General features: G+C 45.2%; 1 protein-coding gene across 4 annotated transcripts in view; it reads left to right on the top strand.

Moving 5' to 3' along the window:
• Positions 1–16,125, top strand: part of INO80D (INO80 complex subunit D) — a 127,598-nt gene that overhangs the window by 102,272 nt on the left and 9,201 nt on the right. For all 4 annotated transcript variants that reach the window (XM_029606321.1, XM_029606324.1, XM_029606323.1 and 1 more), the window contains 2 exons: positions 6,441–6,658; positions 8,967–9,124. In XM_029606321.1, coding sequence (XP_029462181.1) covers positions 6,441–6,658; positions 8,967–9,124 — 376 coding nt within the window. The remainder of the gene's footprint in view (positions 1–6,440; positions 6,659–8,966; positions 9,125–16,125) is intronic.

Below are 16,125 nucleotides of genomic sequence, written 5' to 3'. Positions count from 1 at the left end.
TTGAGCAGGACGAAGCCAGAGGGGTTGGTGACCCCCCTGACTGATCTTGGCCTGCCAGCTGTAGGGGGAATTGACAGGTCAGAGGAGTCTGCCTCCCTCTTTCTCCTCCCCAACCAAATGGGGAGAAACAAAGAAAGGAGATAGAGCCGGGAGGTCTCCTCTGCAGGTTGAATCCTGTTAGTTCCCTGTAATTCTGGTATTTTCAATAAAGATTTTTTTTTGGGTGGGGGGGGGAAATGTAAAACAGGAGGAAGAATCCAGGAACAGATCTCTGGATGGTTGGCCTCAAGGTGGGCAAAGTGATTGATTGATAAGTTGTACCCCTCAGTCCAATAAAGTCAAGGAGAAGCCCTTAAGGAGCCTAATGTAGATGCACTGGTTCTGGTAGTATTAAGAAAACCACAATTCCAGTGGAGGGTGGCCCTGCACTGTAGGATTAACAGGACAAAAAGAATGAGGCATTCCTTAAAACAGACCTTTGAGGTGTCTGTTTTAGTGCTGCAGGCATCTGTCTAGATCCTGTATATACAGGGTTCAACAACTGCCTGTTGGGAACCTAGAGGACAGTGTCACCAATCCCATGGAGTCCATACGTCTAGAGGTGGGAATGGCCTTCATTTCGGATGCCTTTTACTATCTTATCAGAACCTCTGCAACAGATTTGACTACAAAGATCTCAGCCAGAAGTTGTTCTGGCTCTAGAACTGTTCAGCAAATGTGGCATCAAAAGCACAGCTGAGTAAGCTAACTTCCAGAGGGAGGTTAGTGAATGATCTGGGAGAGACAAAGCCACAGAGGTTGCTGGATCTTGTTGAGCTTTTCAGACTAGCTTGCTTAAGCCCAGGTTCAAGGATATGAGAAGTTATCGTCCTGGCAGGGGAACCTTGTCTCAGAAGCAGAGGTACTTTGGAAAGCTTCAGCCCTTTCCCGGTGGCAAGAAAGGTCCTAGAGACAGTGGTACCTTCAACACGGTTGGGGAAAGAGGCTCCCAATGAAGTTCAGGGTCCACATTCTGGAGTTTCAGATAGGTGGATGGTTGATTTGTGCAGAGAGTGGACCCATATAGCGTCTGACCAGTGAGCTCTAAGGATGATAAAGAATGGTTACGTGCTAGCATTTTCCTACCCTGTTGCAGAAGCTTTCATTGTTTCTCCCTGTTTTTCATCAAAACGAGGGCAACAAATAAGGTCCACCCTATCCCATCTTCTTCATTTGGCAGCGATAGTTCTGGTGTGGGGGTAGGGAATGTACTTCATCTACTTCATGGTACCCAGGAAGGAGGGCACCTTCTGGTCTATACTATATCTGAAGAAGGTCAATGAGGCTCTGCGAGTGTCCTATTTCTGAATGGAGACTCTTGGTTCGGTGATATTGGCAATGAGACAAGGGGAGTTTCTCACGTCCTTGAATGTCACCAAAGCTTATCTCCACATTCCTATCTGATCAGACCATCAGAAATTCCTCAGATTTGTGGTCCTATAAAGACACTAGTAGTTTTGAGCTCTTACTTGTGGTTTGGCCATGGCTTTTTGGCCCTTCTCCAAGAGAGTGGCAATGGTGCAAAGAAGACGTTCTGGTTTACTGCCTGTCTCGATGACTAGTTGATCAGAGCAAAGATGTTAGAAGAGATCGGGAAGTCCATAGCCCAAGTGATTCAGCTTCTTCAGGTGTGAAATTTTGCCAAGAGCGAACTGGTGCCAACCCAATCCCTGGAATATTTAAGGGCCCTCTTTGATACTTAGAGAAAATATTCATGATAGCAAAAAGGATTTGCAAACTCTATGGTTGGGTTTGGGGTCTTTTTGGCACAGCATTCCCTGAAAGTCTAGAATTACTTGCAGTGGCGTTGGAACTGGTTCCCTGGACATGAATATCTGTGAGGCCACTACAATATGTGCTTCTGTCTTGTTGAAAGCCTCAAGACTTAAGATTACAAAGTGAAATTCCAGCTTCAAGGTAAATCCAGATGTAGCCGGACCTGATGTTTGGATGAAAAAAAACATGATCAGAGATGTGGAGTTAGAATCTCCTTCTTGGTTGACGGTTACAACCAATCTGAGCAATTAGGGAGCTTGCAGTTGGGGTCAGATCTTTCAGGGTCGCTGGAACTTAATGAAAGCATAATGGTTGTTTGGTCACTTGAATACAAGGGCTGTAATAAGAGTCTTTCAAGAGTCCATTTCTGTCAATGACTGTTACTATTACCTCTGCTTGTCAGGGGGAAAGAGTGGTTGGTTTGTTGTTTTTGATATAGAAATGCTGGAAAACAGGATTGGCTTGTGACCTTATATATAGGTCAGTTCATCTTTCTAGTTCTTTTTGTCTCCATCCTCTAGCAGTGGGACAAAACTCAGGCTATTGGACTGGTCTGGTAGGTCTCAAGGAAAAAAATAACAGGTAAGACCAAATTTTTCCTTTCTGAGTACATCTGCCAAGTCCATAATAGTATGCATTGCTGGGGTACATGTGGGTCCTTCTTTAGTAAAAGTGGTGTGGTGAGAAGAGAAGGAAGGAATTGGGTGATGGGGAAGGAGGGACCAAGCAAAGGGAGAGTGACTGAGGAAATGGAACAAGTGCTGAAAACTGGGTTGGATGGCATGGGAGGATTCATAAAATGTAAATTAATGCAGCCTTATTCTTGGCAGAAGCAGTCAACTTTTCTTCATGGTTTTTGCAGGGAACATGATTGTGAAATATTCTTTATTGTAAAGAGTGCCACAGGGGGAGGGGATAGGCAGCAAGGGCTTGTCAGAATTCAAAGGACCCTCTAGGGCAGAAGTAAGACCAACAGGGACTGCAAAACTACATCTCCCAGGAACCTGAGAGGCTCTGGATGGGGAGTCCATGAGAGTAGAGCCAGGTGGGAAATCAAAGGAGGGGCAGATCTACAAGAAGCAAAGCAGCTGGGAGGAAGAAGGGAGGCCCAAGGAATGGAGCCAGGAGGTTGGCAAGAGCAGCCAAATAACAAAAGTTAATAGCGGTGCATATGTGCAGTTATCAATAAGGATTAGAGACTGCCAGTGGGAGGCTGTGGGCAGGATGCTACAATAATTCAGTCCTAGCCTTCACGTGGTAGGTGAATGAATCTTGGTATTTGAGAGAGGCTGTACTAAAAACTAGGCTGTGCTGAACTATGTTTCTAAACTGAAGTGCTAGCAATTGTTATGCAACTTCCCAGGGATCCTGCAGAGAACCTAACTGAGGAAGTGTGGGCTGTGGAGTCAGATGGAGACAATGGCAGTTCATTACTATATACATCTATATCTATTTATCTATCTATAACAACCTTAGAGACATAAATAAGTTAACATACAGACACTCTACCCAGTCAGGGCCACTTTCGATTAACCATGGACTAAAGATTGCAGCAGTGCAGTGGTTTAAGGCGGGTGTGTCAAGTGGTTTATTTTTGGAGACTATTTCTGCCATGGGATACTGTTTTGGATTTTTAAAATAAACTACCACATATACTCGTGTATGCTGAAAAATTTTACCCCCAAAACCGGTCCTTAAAATTGCGGTCATCTTATCCACGGGTCAAGACACATAATGCTGGTACCGTAATTCAAGATGCATGAGTGAATCATTCGCATGTTCCTCCTCCCGATCCCTTAATGCACCCTCTGCTATGAGGACGATGACGGCACTTGCAGTTGTACAGGCATGTCCTCCCCACCCACCCCACCCCCTCCAAACGAGGGTCTGATTGCACACTTAGAACCATGTGGTTCAAAGCGTGTCACTGGGACCCCGTGGGGGAGGAGGAAGGACTCGCGTGTGCGACCGCAAGTTCATCACCGTCCTCTTAGCAGCAGCAGCAAGCATTCGAGTTCAGGGATCTGGGGGAGAGAAGCTGTCCTACTGCTACACTGGGACACTGCAGGGCAGGAGGAAGGACATTTCTGATCAAATGCGAGTGTGGTCGTTGTCCAGATAGCAGCGGGTGAGGTAAGGAATCAGGAGGGGGGTAGGATTCAAACTGGAGGGGAGCCATGGCGGAGGGAGGGAAAGATTCATACAGCAGGGACATTTTCTTAATTTGTTAAATTGTTTCTTATGAGACACTTTATTCTGCTTTTAAAAAATAAATAAAAGCGATTTTCTTATGTTATCGGTTTGTTTTGGTAGGATTTCACCATTTCATAAGCTCCCTAGGTTTTATCCTCGACTCATCCATGGGCGACAGATAATTCTTGATTTTGGGGCCCAAAAAATACCCTCGACTTATACATTAGATCGACTCCTCCTTTTTTAGATTCTTAGCCCGGTAATTGATTGCCAGGGCCTTCAATACCATTGCAGGAATTGAGTATCTGCAGGGACATCAAAAGCCAAACCTCTTCTATCACCGTAGCCCATTAGCCAATATAAGAAAACATAGGCTTATTTTTGAAACAGGCACTCTTTCCAAAATCATAGCCTCCTGTAAGAGGTGACTATAGTGTCCAATTACAGAAATATTCTTCAACAGATCTGTGTTCATCCTCCCTGAAGACCTGTCCCTTCAGGGAGGGAAGGTGGGAGATATCTGGGTAAGCCGCGGAGCTCAGCTCTTGCTGAAGCTACCTTCTCTTTGTCAGATAAGGGAGGAATCGTGGCACAGTAGATGCTTGTGGATTTTCTCCCTGCCTTTTCTACCTCTAGGACAATGATTTCCAAACTAGTTCCCCCCTAAGGAACCCTTTGCAAATCTGATTAAATGTCTTCCTTTTGTTCTTTCATGGCCCAGCAGACACTCGCCAGCAACGGTAGTGACACTGTGTTCCCTCACTTCATCTAGCCAGGAAACCTGGGACCCTATCTCCCCCCTCCACCCACACAAATGGAGGGAGCCCATTTTTTGAGAGCTACAGCTATAGAAAATTCATGGGATCCTATGGAATAACAGAATCCTAAGAGTTATCGTACATATTTGTTTTTTTTTACTCTACTCCTACACGAGCAGCATGACTAAAATTTGTGACACTGTTCTGAGCGGAGGTGGTGATAATAAATCACTTACTAATGTGTGGCTAATTTGGCCACAAAGCTAAAAACGGAATGAGAGAGTTTTAAATAGAATGTGAAGAATAAATTAACTACAAGAAAACCCTTTCTCAAACTGCAGATGGATTTGAGCTGTAATCTTAGGATAACAGCTTGTAAGATAAAGACCCACAGGGCAGGAATGCTACTTGTCCTGTCCTAGTCAGTTTTGCTATTAACTTTCTTTACCTTTTTCTTTTTTTTTTTGCATCATGCTGCTGTTTTTCTTCAGCATAGAAAGCCTCCTGTCCCGTGTACTTTATAATAATTTTAATAACTGAAACTGAAAGCCCGATCAAGGCACATACCTTCTTTTCTGGTGGATCTGGAGGCACAGGGAGAGTGTGTGGCAGAGGCCTGTCTCTTGAATCAGAGTCCGGGACCCTAACTACTAAATCACTCAAAACACTGGCCACCAACCATATGTCCTGTACTCCTTAAGGAAGATAATCTATTGGTTGATTCAGCAGGGCTAACAAGAGAAAATAAAGTTGTAGATAACCCCACATATGGTCAGCCTTTATTCATTTTGATTTCAATTTTGATTTCGATGTTAATATTTAACACTTTTGAAAGCTGCCTACTTAAGCCATCTTCTCCTTTATGAGTCTTAGTTACATAGGTAGAGGGTGCTCATTAGGGCTTGGTGTCCAGGGTGGCAGGTTGAGCCAGGCCTGGTTTTTACCCCGTTGCAATGATGAGGGAGATGTAGTCCTGCTTTTCCTTGGAAACTTGCTAGAGAAGAGTTAGAACTACCTCGCCATGCATGAAAAAACTGGCTCACTTTGTCACCTGTCCCCTCTCTTTGTGCTTCTCGGTGCAGGAGGCAGGTTAATCTGAAAAGCAAAAAAAAAAAAAAATTGAGGATGGATTTTTTTTCTTCATCAAACACACCAGTGCAGTTTCTAGTCACTGTAGGTGAGGGAAGAGAAGGCTACAGAAAGTATTATCTGGGGGAGAGAGAGAGAGCCCAACCAGCAGTTTCATAGCCTGGACAGCTCAGAATAAGTGCTGACTGTGTTTGGGGATTTGGTGAGGGAGATGCCAGGGAAACCAGCAGTTTGATGGTAGGGTGACGAGTTAATGAGTTATGACTGGAGGAGGAAGAGGCTTTGCTTGATGAGAGTTTATACAACATCCTACTTTAACTTTTTCAAGTTACAGGTTCTGCTTGTTTGGATTAGGTGGCAACCTGGTATTTTCTCCATAATTTATACTAGAAGCTATAATATTCTTCAGAAGCAAAAAGGGGAGGATTTTTCCATCATGCATTCTGTATATTTTTTTTAATGTAAATGTGCTTTTATGCAGCTCTGTACAGTGCTGTGTACGTTTGGTTTGCACTATAAATATCATAATTATACTTAGGGAGGGTAAATGCTGATAAAACTGTTTCTTTATGCCTCTTGTGTTAGGATAATTTCTTGAGAGGAGACAGTTCACGCAAAGTCCAGCACCAGCAGCAGAGGAAACCCAGGAAGAAAACCAAGCCGCCTGCACTTACCAAAAAACACAAGAAAAAGCGAAGGCGTGGACCCCGCCGGCCACAGAAACCCATTCCGCCGGCGTTGCCCCAGGGAAACCTCAGCATGCCCCCCAGCGTCTCACTGCCAGTGGAGATTTCTCGCCTAAGGTCAATGCCAACATTGTGCGTGTGTGCGTGCGTGTGTGTGCGTGCGTGCGTGCGTGCGTGTGTGTGTGTGTGTGTGTGTGGATTGCAGTTGGGAGCTTGACTTTTTTGAGGATCAACAATTATTGCTGCTTTCCAAACCTACATCTACTCCTGTTAACACTTTAATAGCCTCTACTTATTTGCCTAAAGATACTCAGATCAAATTACTGGAATGTTAGAATTGCAGTCTTCTATAATGCACAGAAATAAAGGTTAAAAAAATCAAAACGTTAAAAAAAAAAAAAAAAATTTATTATATAAGGTGATACCTTTTTATTGGGCAACTTAATACGTTTCCTGATTAGCTTTCAAGAGCTATTACTGTCTTCCTCAGGTCACAATAGAATGAGCAAAAAATGAAATATAAGGGAATCATAAAAGGTATTCCAGTGGTAGGGGGAGTGGGCAAAGGGGTGAGGGAGGTGTGATGCATTCAAATAGACTAACACGGCAGCCACACAATTTTACATGATGTAAAGTCCTAGCATTGATTCTTTTCTCTAAAACATCAGCATGTCTGGGTCAAGCTGATTGACTTCTTGCTGCTGACGTTGCTGTTCACACCTCTCCTGAGCCTTAGGTCCCATGAGGGCCCGTTTTACAGATCTCTGATAACGATTTGCATTCTGGTTCCTATTTAGCTGCTCCTGTGGCACTCACTTTCCTCAGGTGGGAAAAGGCTGAGCTTTTTATATCTGGTGCACTCCTGTGGAGATGTTAATTGCTGATAATGTGGGGAAGTTCATTAAAGAATCTATCTCTAAAGTCACCCCCATAATTTAAAATAAAAAGTGACGCTGAGAGCCAGTTGGTATCCAGAAAAAATATTTCATTTAAAAAAAAAAAAAAGTAATTGGTCTTACAACTGGCTGTGCCAGCTCCAGGCCTGCTGGTAATGTACGCACTGACTCTCAGCAGCAATGGCTGGACAGCAGTCTGGGTCCGTTTGCTGTGGTCTTTGTCTCACTTATGGATATGGATGTACTGTGCCTGAGGTAAAGCCTCTCCTAGGAGCTAGCCTGTGAGAAACCCAGTGGTGCATGATGGACCAGTGTCTGGGCATGGGAATGTATGACAAGCTGAGTCTTGGAAGCACTCTAATGCAACAATTTGACTTTGTAGTTGCACTACTGATGCTGATATCCCTTCCTTTCTCACCCTGTCACAATGGGAAACTTTTTTGGTCATGCTCAGAATCCATTTTAGTAAATTACTGGCATTTAGAATAACAAAGCTCAAGTTTGGGAGAGAGGTCCCTGTAGAATAATAATAAATAATAAAGGGGCTGATATTCAAAAGCCATTTAGACGAATAACGCAAATGTTATCCGTCTAAATGGCTTAGCCGTGATATTTGAAGACTTAATCCGGCTATATTCTAGCCAGATAACTCGTCGTCCGGCTAGAATATAGCCAGATAAGTCAAGGGCATTCAGTAGGCGGGAGGGAGGTGTTCCAGGGAAGAGCAGAGTTAGCCGGTTAAACTAATCTGCTGTCTCTGGCTGTGTGGCAGGACAGGTCTAAAGTTATCCGGCCTTGTATGTTTGGATAACTTGCTACTTTTCCAGATATCTTTAAAAGATATCTTTGTAAGTAGCACTGTATCAGTAGTAAAAGCAGGCAAAAAATGAAAGGACTTCCAAGATGCCAGGAGTGGATGAGTGAGACCCTCCCTCCTGGCAGGGATGATTTTTTTTTTTATCACTGGGGGAGAGGGTGGGATAGGATGGGGGGTCCGGGGTGGATGGTGGGATGGGATGTGGGGGGTCCAGGGGAGGTCATGATTGAAAATTTTAAAGGCAAAACGAGAAAAGGGGGCAGAGTTGGGGGAGGGGGGGGGGGGGGGGTCGACAGCAGTAATATATTTGAGCAGCGCTGGGCCAGACATGACAATTGACATAATTACCATGAGGATGTAGCCATGGGCCCTTTCACTTTTTGCCTGTTTTACTACGGATACAGAGCTACTTATCTTTTAAATATCTTTTAAAGATATCTGAATAAGTAGCAAGTTAACTGGCCACCCAAGGCCGGATAACTTTAAAACCTAACCAACTATATTCGAATATAGCCGGTTAGGTTTTAAAATTATCTGGCTACATGTAGCTGGATAAATTTAAGCAAGCATATTCAGCAGGACATTTAGCCCGCTGAATATACAGGACAAGTTATCCGGCTAACTTTAGTCGGATAAGTTTTTCACTAAACGGCCTTCTGAATATTGGACCCAAAGTGTACTATTAAGAATTCTGACTGTCCTTTCACCATAGGAGCCTATCCACCCCGGAACTGAGTGCAGATGACCTGCCCGATGACATCGCCAACGAGATCACAGACATTCCGCATGATTTGGAGCTAAACCAGGAGGACTTCTCGGATGTCCTGCCACGCCTGCCTGATGACTTGCAGGACTTTGACTTCTTTGAAGGTATAGCGTTTGGTTTCTCCTTTTTGTTAAAACGAATGTTGTGAGTTGGGAAGATGATTGGGTTGAATTTCTCTTTGTCACCCTCATACACACCCTGTCTTTGGGGAAAAATAGAGTTACCAAGGCACAGAGAAACTGTTTACTTATATTGTGAAGTGGGCTGTGGTGGATAGAAAATCCTTTGTTTGGTATCCTCTTGCCCAACTGTGAATTTTGTAATTGCCAGAGTCAGCATTTAACTATTCTGTCTGCCATGGGGTTATGAGACTATTGCAGATAAGGTCCTCTTGGCTCCCCAATCTTGCCCCTGCTGCGAACCCTACTCATTCTCTGCTCAGCTTCTTTCTTTGCTTTTTTCCAGTGCTCTCTATATGTCCTCCAGTCATCCTGTAATTCTGTTTTGCTTATTACCCTCTCTGCTATTAGGCTGTTCCAGGCATCTATTACCTTTTCAGTAAAAGTAATATTTCCTCCGAGCATTCTTCCTTCCAGCTTCATCTTCTGACCTTTTGTCCTTCAGTTTCTTTTTCTGTAGAATGTGTAGGCAAGCTTTAGTGTCGCAGGTCAGAAATTACTTCTATACGTCAGAAAGGAGGAGGGGGGTCTTCAAGAAGAGAAATCGGTGAACTTACAGGGATACAGGGACTTTTACCCTGGTCATGCATTTCTGCTGCTGGTAATCCAATGGCTTCTGGAGCACTCATTAGTCTTCAATGTATAGATTGGGACTATGTGATTGTGCCACCGACCTTTGAGTACAATCAGCATTAACACAACGGGGAGAAAAGAAATTTTAAACAGAAGGTTCCCTGTACGTACCCAGATCAGTCCAGACTTCTGGGATTTGCCTCCCTTCCAGCAGATGGAGACAGAGAAAGTTATACTGACACTGCTACTTAACCATGTGTGCCACCTGCAGTTCCTCGATATTTCTCTGTCTCCAGCAGATGGTAGATGGGTGCAAAACTTGCTGTTCTGCAGCTTTTTGAGCCTTCCTGGGGTTTTTTGGATCCTAGTGGGTTCGCCCCTGTCTGGTTGAGGCGAGCGAGCCAGGGATTGGTGACCCTTGTGTGTGCTTGGCCCGTGCCCGTGGGGTGTAAATCTGGTGGTTCAAATCCCTCCCCTTCACGAGGCCGCTTAGGCGGCTGCAGGCTCCAGGTAGGCTTTTGATCTGAGGCAGCCTATTTTTTTTTTTAGGCTTTGTGTTTCAGTTAGTGAAGGTTCAGTAAAGTTTAAAAAAAAAAAAAAAGAGAGAGGGAACTGAAGGCACTTGCACAGCTCTCCTGTGCAGGTGGCTTCCTCCTCAGTATTGACAGTCTGAAGTAGGTTTGTTTTCTTTTTGGTTTCTCTTTGGTTTCTTTTTGCTTTGCGTTTTTACCGCTGGTCTCTTGGGCAGTTTCTCTCTGTTTTCCGATGGGCCGCGGCTCTGCATGCCACACGTGCAGCTCCACGCGGTCGCGGCTTAGTTGGCTCGGGCATTGTGCCGGGTGTTCGGAGGGCGGGGAGGGCTCATCCGATTGTCCACCAGCCGCAAAGTAATGTCTGAGGTCCTCTGCATGTGGACTTAATAGCGACTCGTCTGAATGCCAAGGTCTGTCTATTTTTCAGTCTGCGACGAGAGCATGGAGCCGAGGGCATCGATGCTGTGGTGCTGCCTTGGCCATGGGGGGGGGGGGGTGTTTCTACTTTATGTATTTTCTCCCAGGCTACTCATGGGCAAGGTGTTGCATCGCATAGAAAAGTATCAGGGAGAGGTCATATTGGTGGCACTGGAATGTCCACGGCGTCCGTGGTGCATGGATCTAGTCAACTTGGCTGAGGACGGGCCAATTCGCTTCAGTCATCTAGAGGGTCTAAAATTATGGGCCCATCAGGGGCCCATAATTTTAGACCAAGTTGCTCACTTTTCTGTAGCGGCATGGCTTTTGAGAGGCGGCGTTTGAGATTCAGGGGTTATCCAGAAGCAGTCATTACTATGTTATTGCAAGCCAGGAGGAAGTCTGCTAATATTTCCTACATATGGATATGGAAGATTTTGGAGTCCTGGTGCTCAGCTAAAGGTGTTCATCCTGTCAGGTCTTCAATCCCTAACCTTTTGTCCTTCCTGCAAGATGGTTTTGCCAAAGGCTTGTCTCTCAGCACTCTTAAGGTTCAGGTGGCAGCTCTGGGTTGTCTTCATAGCTAGATAGATGGGTCCTCTATTTCTGTACATCCGAACATTATTCAGTTCCTTAGGGTGACAAAGAATTTGCGTCCTCCGCTACAAGTAGGTTTGTCCATCCTGGAATCTTAATGTTGTCTTCAGAGGTTTGTGAGGCTCCTTTTGAACCACTCCGTAGGATGACGCTAAAGTATTTGACTCTTAAGGTCATTTTTCTAAAAATCTAAAAAAAAAAAGTCATATATGCTCAAAAACAATCAAATAAACATCCAAAACTTTCAAAACTTTCAAATATGAAAATATCCTCTGCTATAAAAAAAACTGAATTAGTGGATGACTCTCCCCCTCAATAGAATGGGTGGGTTCTGGACTGATCTGTGGTACTATAGGAACGAAAATTGGCAGGTAAGAAACAGTTTTCCTATCTTAGTTTTTATAAGGCCTTGTATATATTTTAGCATTTTGCTGCTGTTGTCCTTTTTCCTTTCATTTTAAGTTTGAAGGAGTTGGAAACTTGGGTTGCAACACTGCAGTTGCTAAGATTTGCTTACAGTAGTAGCACTTTCTTAGAGTACCCTAGGATCAGCCAATCTTGATGCTTCAATTTGCATATCATTACCACTGCCCTATAGTAATGCCGTGATCCTTTAACGTGTCTCAGGCAGTAGCCGCAATTCATTGGAGTACTTTTCACCGCATTCTGGTTGAGAAGGAAATGCAAAAATTTGATATTTGATTTTCTACTAACCTTCCAAGGCAAAAAGTTTAAAACAAATCAAAATTGACTGTGCAATGATGCTATGGTTGTACCGCTTTACTTCTCTAATGGGGCTGGTCACATAGTCCAGCGGCGGCACTGCTTGCCACCATGTACGGGATGCAAGGGCTGGTAGTGTTGCAGAGACCATTCTTCTCATGGTTCTGGAACAGCATGAACAAGCCACAGTCTCTGTGCCAGTGCAGGATTGGATTCTGCCGCACATTTGTACAAGTGACTATACAGTTTGTACTAATATGCCCAAAAGGGCTAGTGAATAGAAAAATCTTTCATTTTTATAAACTTTTCATTTAAAGACTATAAATGTTCTGCAAGTTGATCATTTTTTGTTTTTATTTTTACTTTCTCTTATTTTTCTCCCTCTTTTTTTTTTAAGTTTTTATTCCCTTTTTATCTCTCCTGTTTTACCTACTCTCTCACTACAGCTTGTCTCCCAAGTGTCTCAACTTTTCTCAAATGTTCTTTTCTCTTCCTTTCATTTTATGTCTCCTCTCCTCTCAATATGTCTTCCTCCTTCCTCTGTGTCTCCTCTCTGCAGCTTTCTGTCCCATGTCCTTTGCCCCTGCCTACAAATATCCTGCCTCCCCCATCACCTTATGCAGTTCTCCTTTTTCGCATGCCTCAACATGCTATCTTGCCTTCTTTTTCCCTCCACGCTCGCTCTCCCACCCCCATCCTAGGCACCAGCCTCTCTTCATTCCACCATCCCTCAACAGGGCATCGGCATCTCGATTCCTCCTCCTCCACATCCTCAAGCACCAGCCTTGCTGTCCTCTCTCTCATCCCCACTAAGATCTCTCCTCTCAGCCGCTGTGGCACTTGCCACCATTTCTCCAATCCTTCCCCAAACTGCACTGCTGTGCATTTGCTTGGAGACACGGGATAACGGTCAGTCTCTAGGATCTTATGAAAATTTGACAGGCACAATGTGGCTAAGAGTAAACAAAGCTGCACGGGCTGGTGCAGATAAAAGTGAGAGATGCTGGTGCGGAGGAGAGAGAGTAGAATGAGTAAGCGAGAGTTTGGGGGGGAGGGGAGTTAGCGAGGCAGATTTTGGAAGGAGGGAACGATGAAGTGTCCAGTTTTTAGGATGAGGGGAGTAGAGAGGCAGTTTTATACAATTCCACAGGAGAATATAAAGTATGCAACAGTTGCTCCAGCCATGAAATTTCAGGAAACTGGGGCCTGTGCCTATGATTTTTAGCTAGCTAATAGTACTTCTTGGGCAATTGGTAATTGTTTAACACTTTTTTCTACTGGCACAATGAAGAAATAGCTGCAGTTTAAACACTGGCAAATCCATATGCATTCGCCAAAGTGAGATTATGGGAAAGAAAAAAGAGATTAGGATGAGAGCACATAACTCTCTTTATTTGCATTTTAAATTTCAAAACAAGCATTAACTTGCAAAGAAAAAGTACTAAAAACCCCCCCACCAAAACCAAAATTAAGCTTAATAAGTACTGATAGAGGGCCAATATTAAGAGGGAGAACCAAAGAAATGGAGCATAGTATAATAAGGAAAGGAAAATTAGTTCTTACCTGTTAATTTTCATTCCTGTAGTACCAAGGATCAGTCCAGACTGCTGGGTTATGCCTCCCTTCCAGCAGATGGAGTCAGAGAAAAGCTGAAAGGCACCTCCCATATAACCTGGTGTGCCACCTGCGATCCCTCAGTATAATCAATATCAAAGCAGAATGAATGTAACATATGGTAAACAACCAATGACTAGATCAAGTCAAACAGTAACCTCTGAAATAACTATAAATGTTTGACAAAAAGAACCAGGTCGTGTCTGAAAGAATGTTCTGAAAAAATCTGCAAAGAGAAATAATACAATACAAGCAGACGAGCGGGACTTTCCTTCCTCTGGGCGGGCATCTGGACTGATCCTTGGTACTACAGGAACGAAAATTAACTGGTAAGAACTAATTTTCCTTTCCCTGAATGTAGCAGGATCAGTCCAGACTGCTGGGATGTACCCAAGCTGCCCTAAAGGGGGTGGGACCTAGAGATCCCCGCTCGATGCACACTGTTGCCAAACGAATCCATTTTCGGATCCCGCACATCCAAGCGGTAATGCTTGGCAAACGTGTGCAAAGATTTCCAAGTAGCCGCTGGCAAATCTCTTGAGGCGAGACACATTCGCTCCGCCCAGGATGCCGCTTGCGATCTAAGAGAATAAGCCTTAAGTTCATCCGGTACTGGGCGCCCGTGACATATGTAAGTTGAAGCAATAGCGTCTTTCAACCAGCTGGCAATAGTAGCCTTAGAAGCCTTAGTCCCTTTCTTAGGACCACTCCACAAGACAAAAAGATGGTCGGATAATCGTAAAGGATTAGTAACTTCCAAGAACCGCAAGAGAACTCTGCGAACATCCAACCTCTAGAAATCCTGTGCCTGAGGAGCATTCCTATCCTCATCTGAGAATGCCGGCAATTCAACCATCTGGTTGACATGAAAAGCCGATACCACTTTAGGCAAGAAGGAAGGTACAATCCGAAGGGAAACTCCCGAGTCAGTGATGCGCAGGAAAGGCTCCCTACAGGACAACAATTGAAGTTCTGAGATCCTTCTAGCTGAGCAGATAGCCACGAGAAACGCCGTCTTAAGTGTTAAATCCTTTAGCGTCGCTCGCATCAAAGGTTCAAAAGGACTATACAGGCTTCGAAGAACCAAATTCAAACTCCAAGATGGACAGATCGAACGCACCGGCGGCTTTAGTTGCTTGACACCCTTCAAGAATCTGGCCACATCCGGGTGAAGAGCAATGGAAGTACCATCGACCTTACCTCGAAAACAGCCCAAGGCTGCTACCTGTAGTCGCAGCGAGCTGTACGATAAACCCTTCTTTAAGCTGTCCTGCAAGAAGGCAAGAATGTGACTAATGGTGGCCTGCCGTGGGGACACACTCAACCCACGGCACCACGAATCAAACACCTTCCATACCCGAGCGTAGGTAACAGAAGTAGAAGTTTTATGAGCATGGAGGAGGGTAGTAATAACCGCCTCCGAGTAACCCTTCTTTCTCAATTGCCTCCTCTCATAAGCCAATCCGCTAGACAAAAGCGATCGGCCTGATCGAAAAATACTGGGCCCTGCCAGAGGAGATGTGTAGATGGCCTAGGCGTAGGGGGCCGTCCACCGCCAGGTTGATCAGATCCGCGAACCACGGTCTTCTTGGCCACTCCGGGGCCACCAGAACAACCTGTCCCCGGTGGGATTCGATCCAGCGCAAAACCTTCCCCACCAGCAGCCATGGAGGGAACATGTAAAGGAGAATATGTGGAGGCCAAGGATGAACCAGAGTGTCCACTCCTTCTGAGCTGTGCTCCCTTCTGTGACTGAAGAAACGAGATACTTTCACGTTCAAACGAGTTGCCATCAAGTCCAATCAGGAAGTCCCCCACCGGCTGGTGATGAGCCGCAGTGCCTCGTTTGATAGCTCCCATTCTCCGGGATCTAGCTTCTGCCGGCTGAGGAAGTCCGCCTGTACGTTGTCGACCCTGGCTATGTGGGATGCCGCTATGCGAGACAGATGGCATTCCACCCCATCCATCAACATGTCCGCTTCAGAGGCTACTAGCCGACTTTTTGTGCCCCCTTGTCGGTTTATGTAAGCCACGGTGGTCGCATTGTTGGATAGGACTTGTACCGCCCGGTGGTGAACCAGTGGAAGAATTGGCACCGTGCCAAGCAAACCGCCCTGGTTTCCAAGTGATTGATGGACCACTTGGTGTGTGGCAGCGTCCAAAAACCCTGCGCTGACTGCGACTGACAGACCGCCCCCCCCCCCCCCAACCTGTCAGGTTGGCATCCATCGTCACGACTATCCATTGAGGGGGCTCCAGGTCCACGCCTCGAACAAAGTGATCCGGGATCAACCACCAATCCAGACTGGATCTGGCCGGTTCGAGGAGCGGTAATGGCAGTTGGAACTCTGCCGACTTGGGGTCCCAACGAAAAAGTAGTGCCCTCTGCAAAGGCAAAAGCCCAAGGGACCAACTCCAGGGTAGATGCCATAAAACCAAGAACCTGCAAATAGTCCCACACCACGGGTA

This window comes from Rhinatrema bivittatum, chromosome 6, assembly GCF_901001135.1.
Source record: "Rhinatrema bivittatum chromosome 6, aRhiBiv1.1, whole genome shotgun sequence".
Taxonomy (NCBI): Eukaryota; Metazoa; Chordata; class Amphibia; order Gymnophiona; family Rhinatrematidae; genus Rhinatrema; species Rhinatrema bivittatum.
The sequence above is the reverse complement of the archived record's forward strand: the minus strand, read 5'-3'. Positions and strand labels throughout refer to the sequence as shown.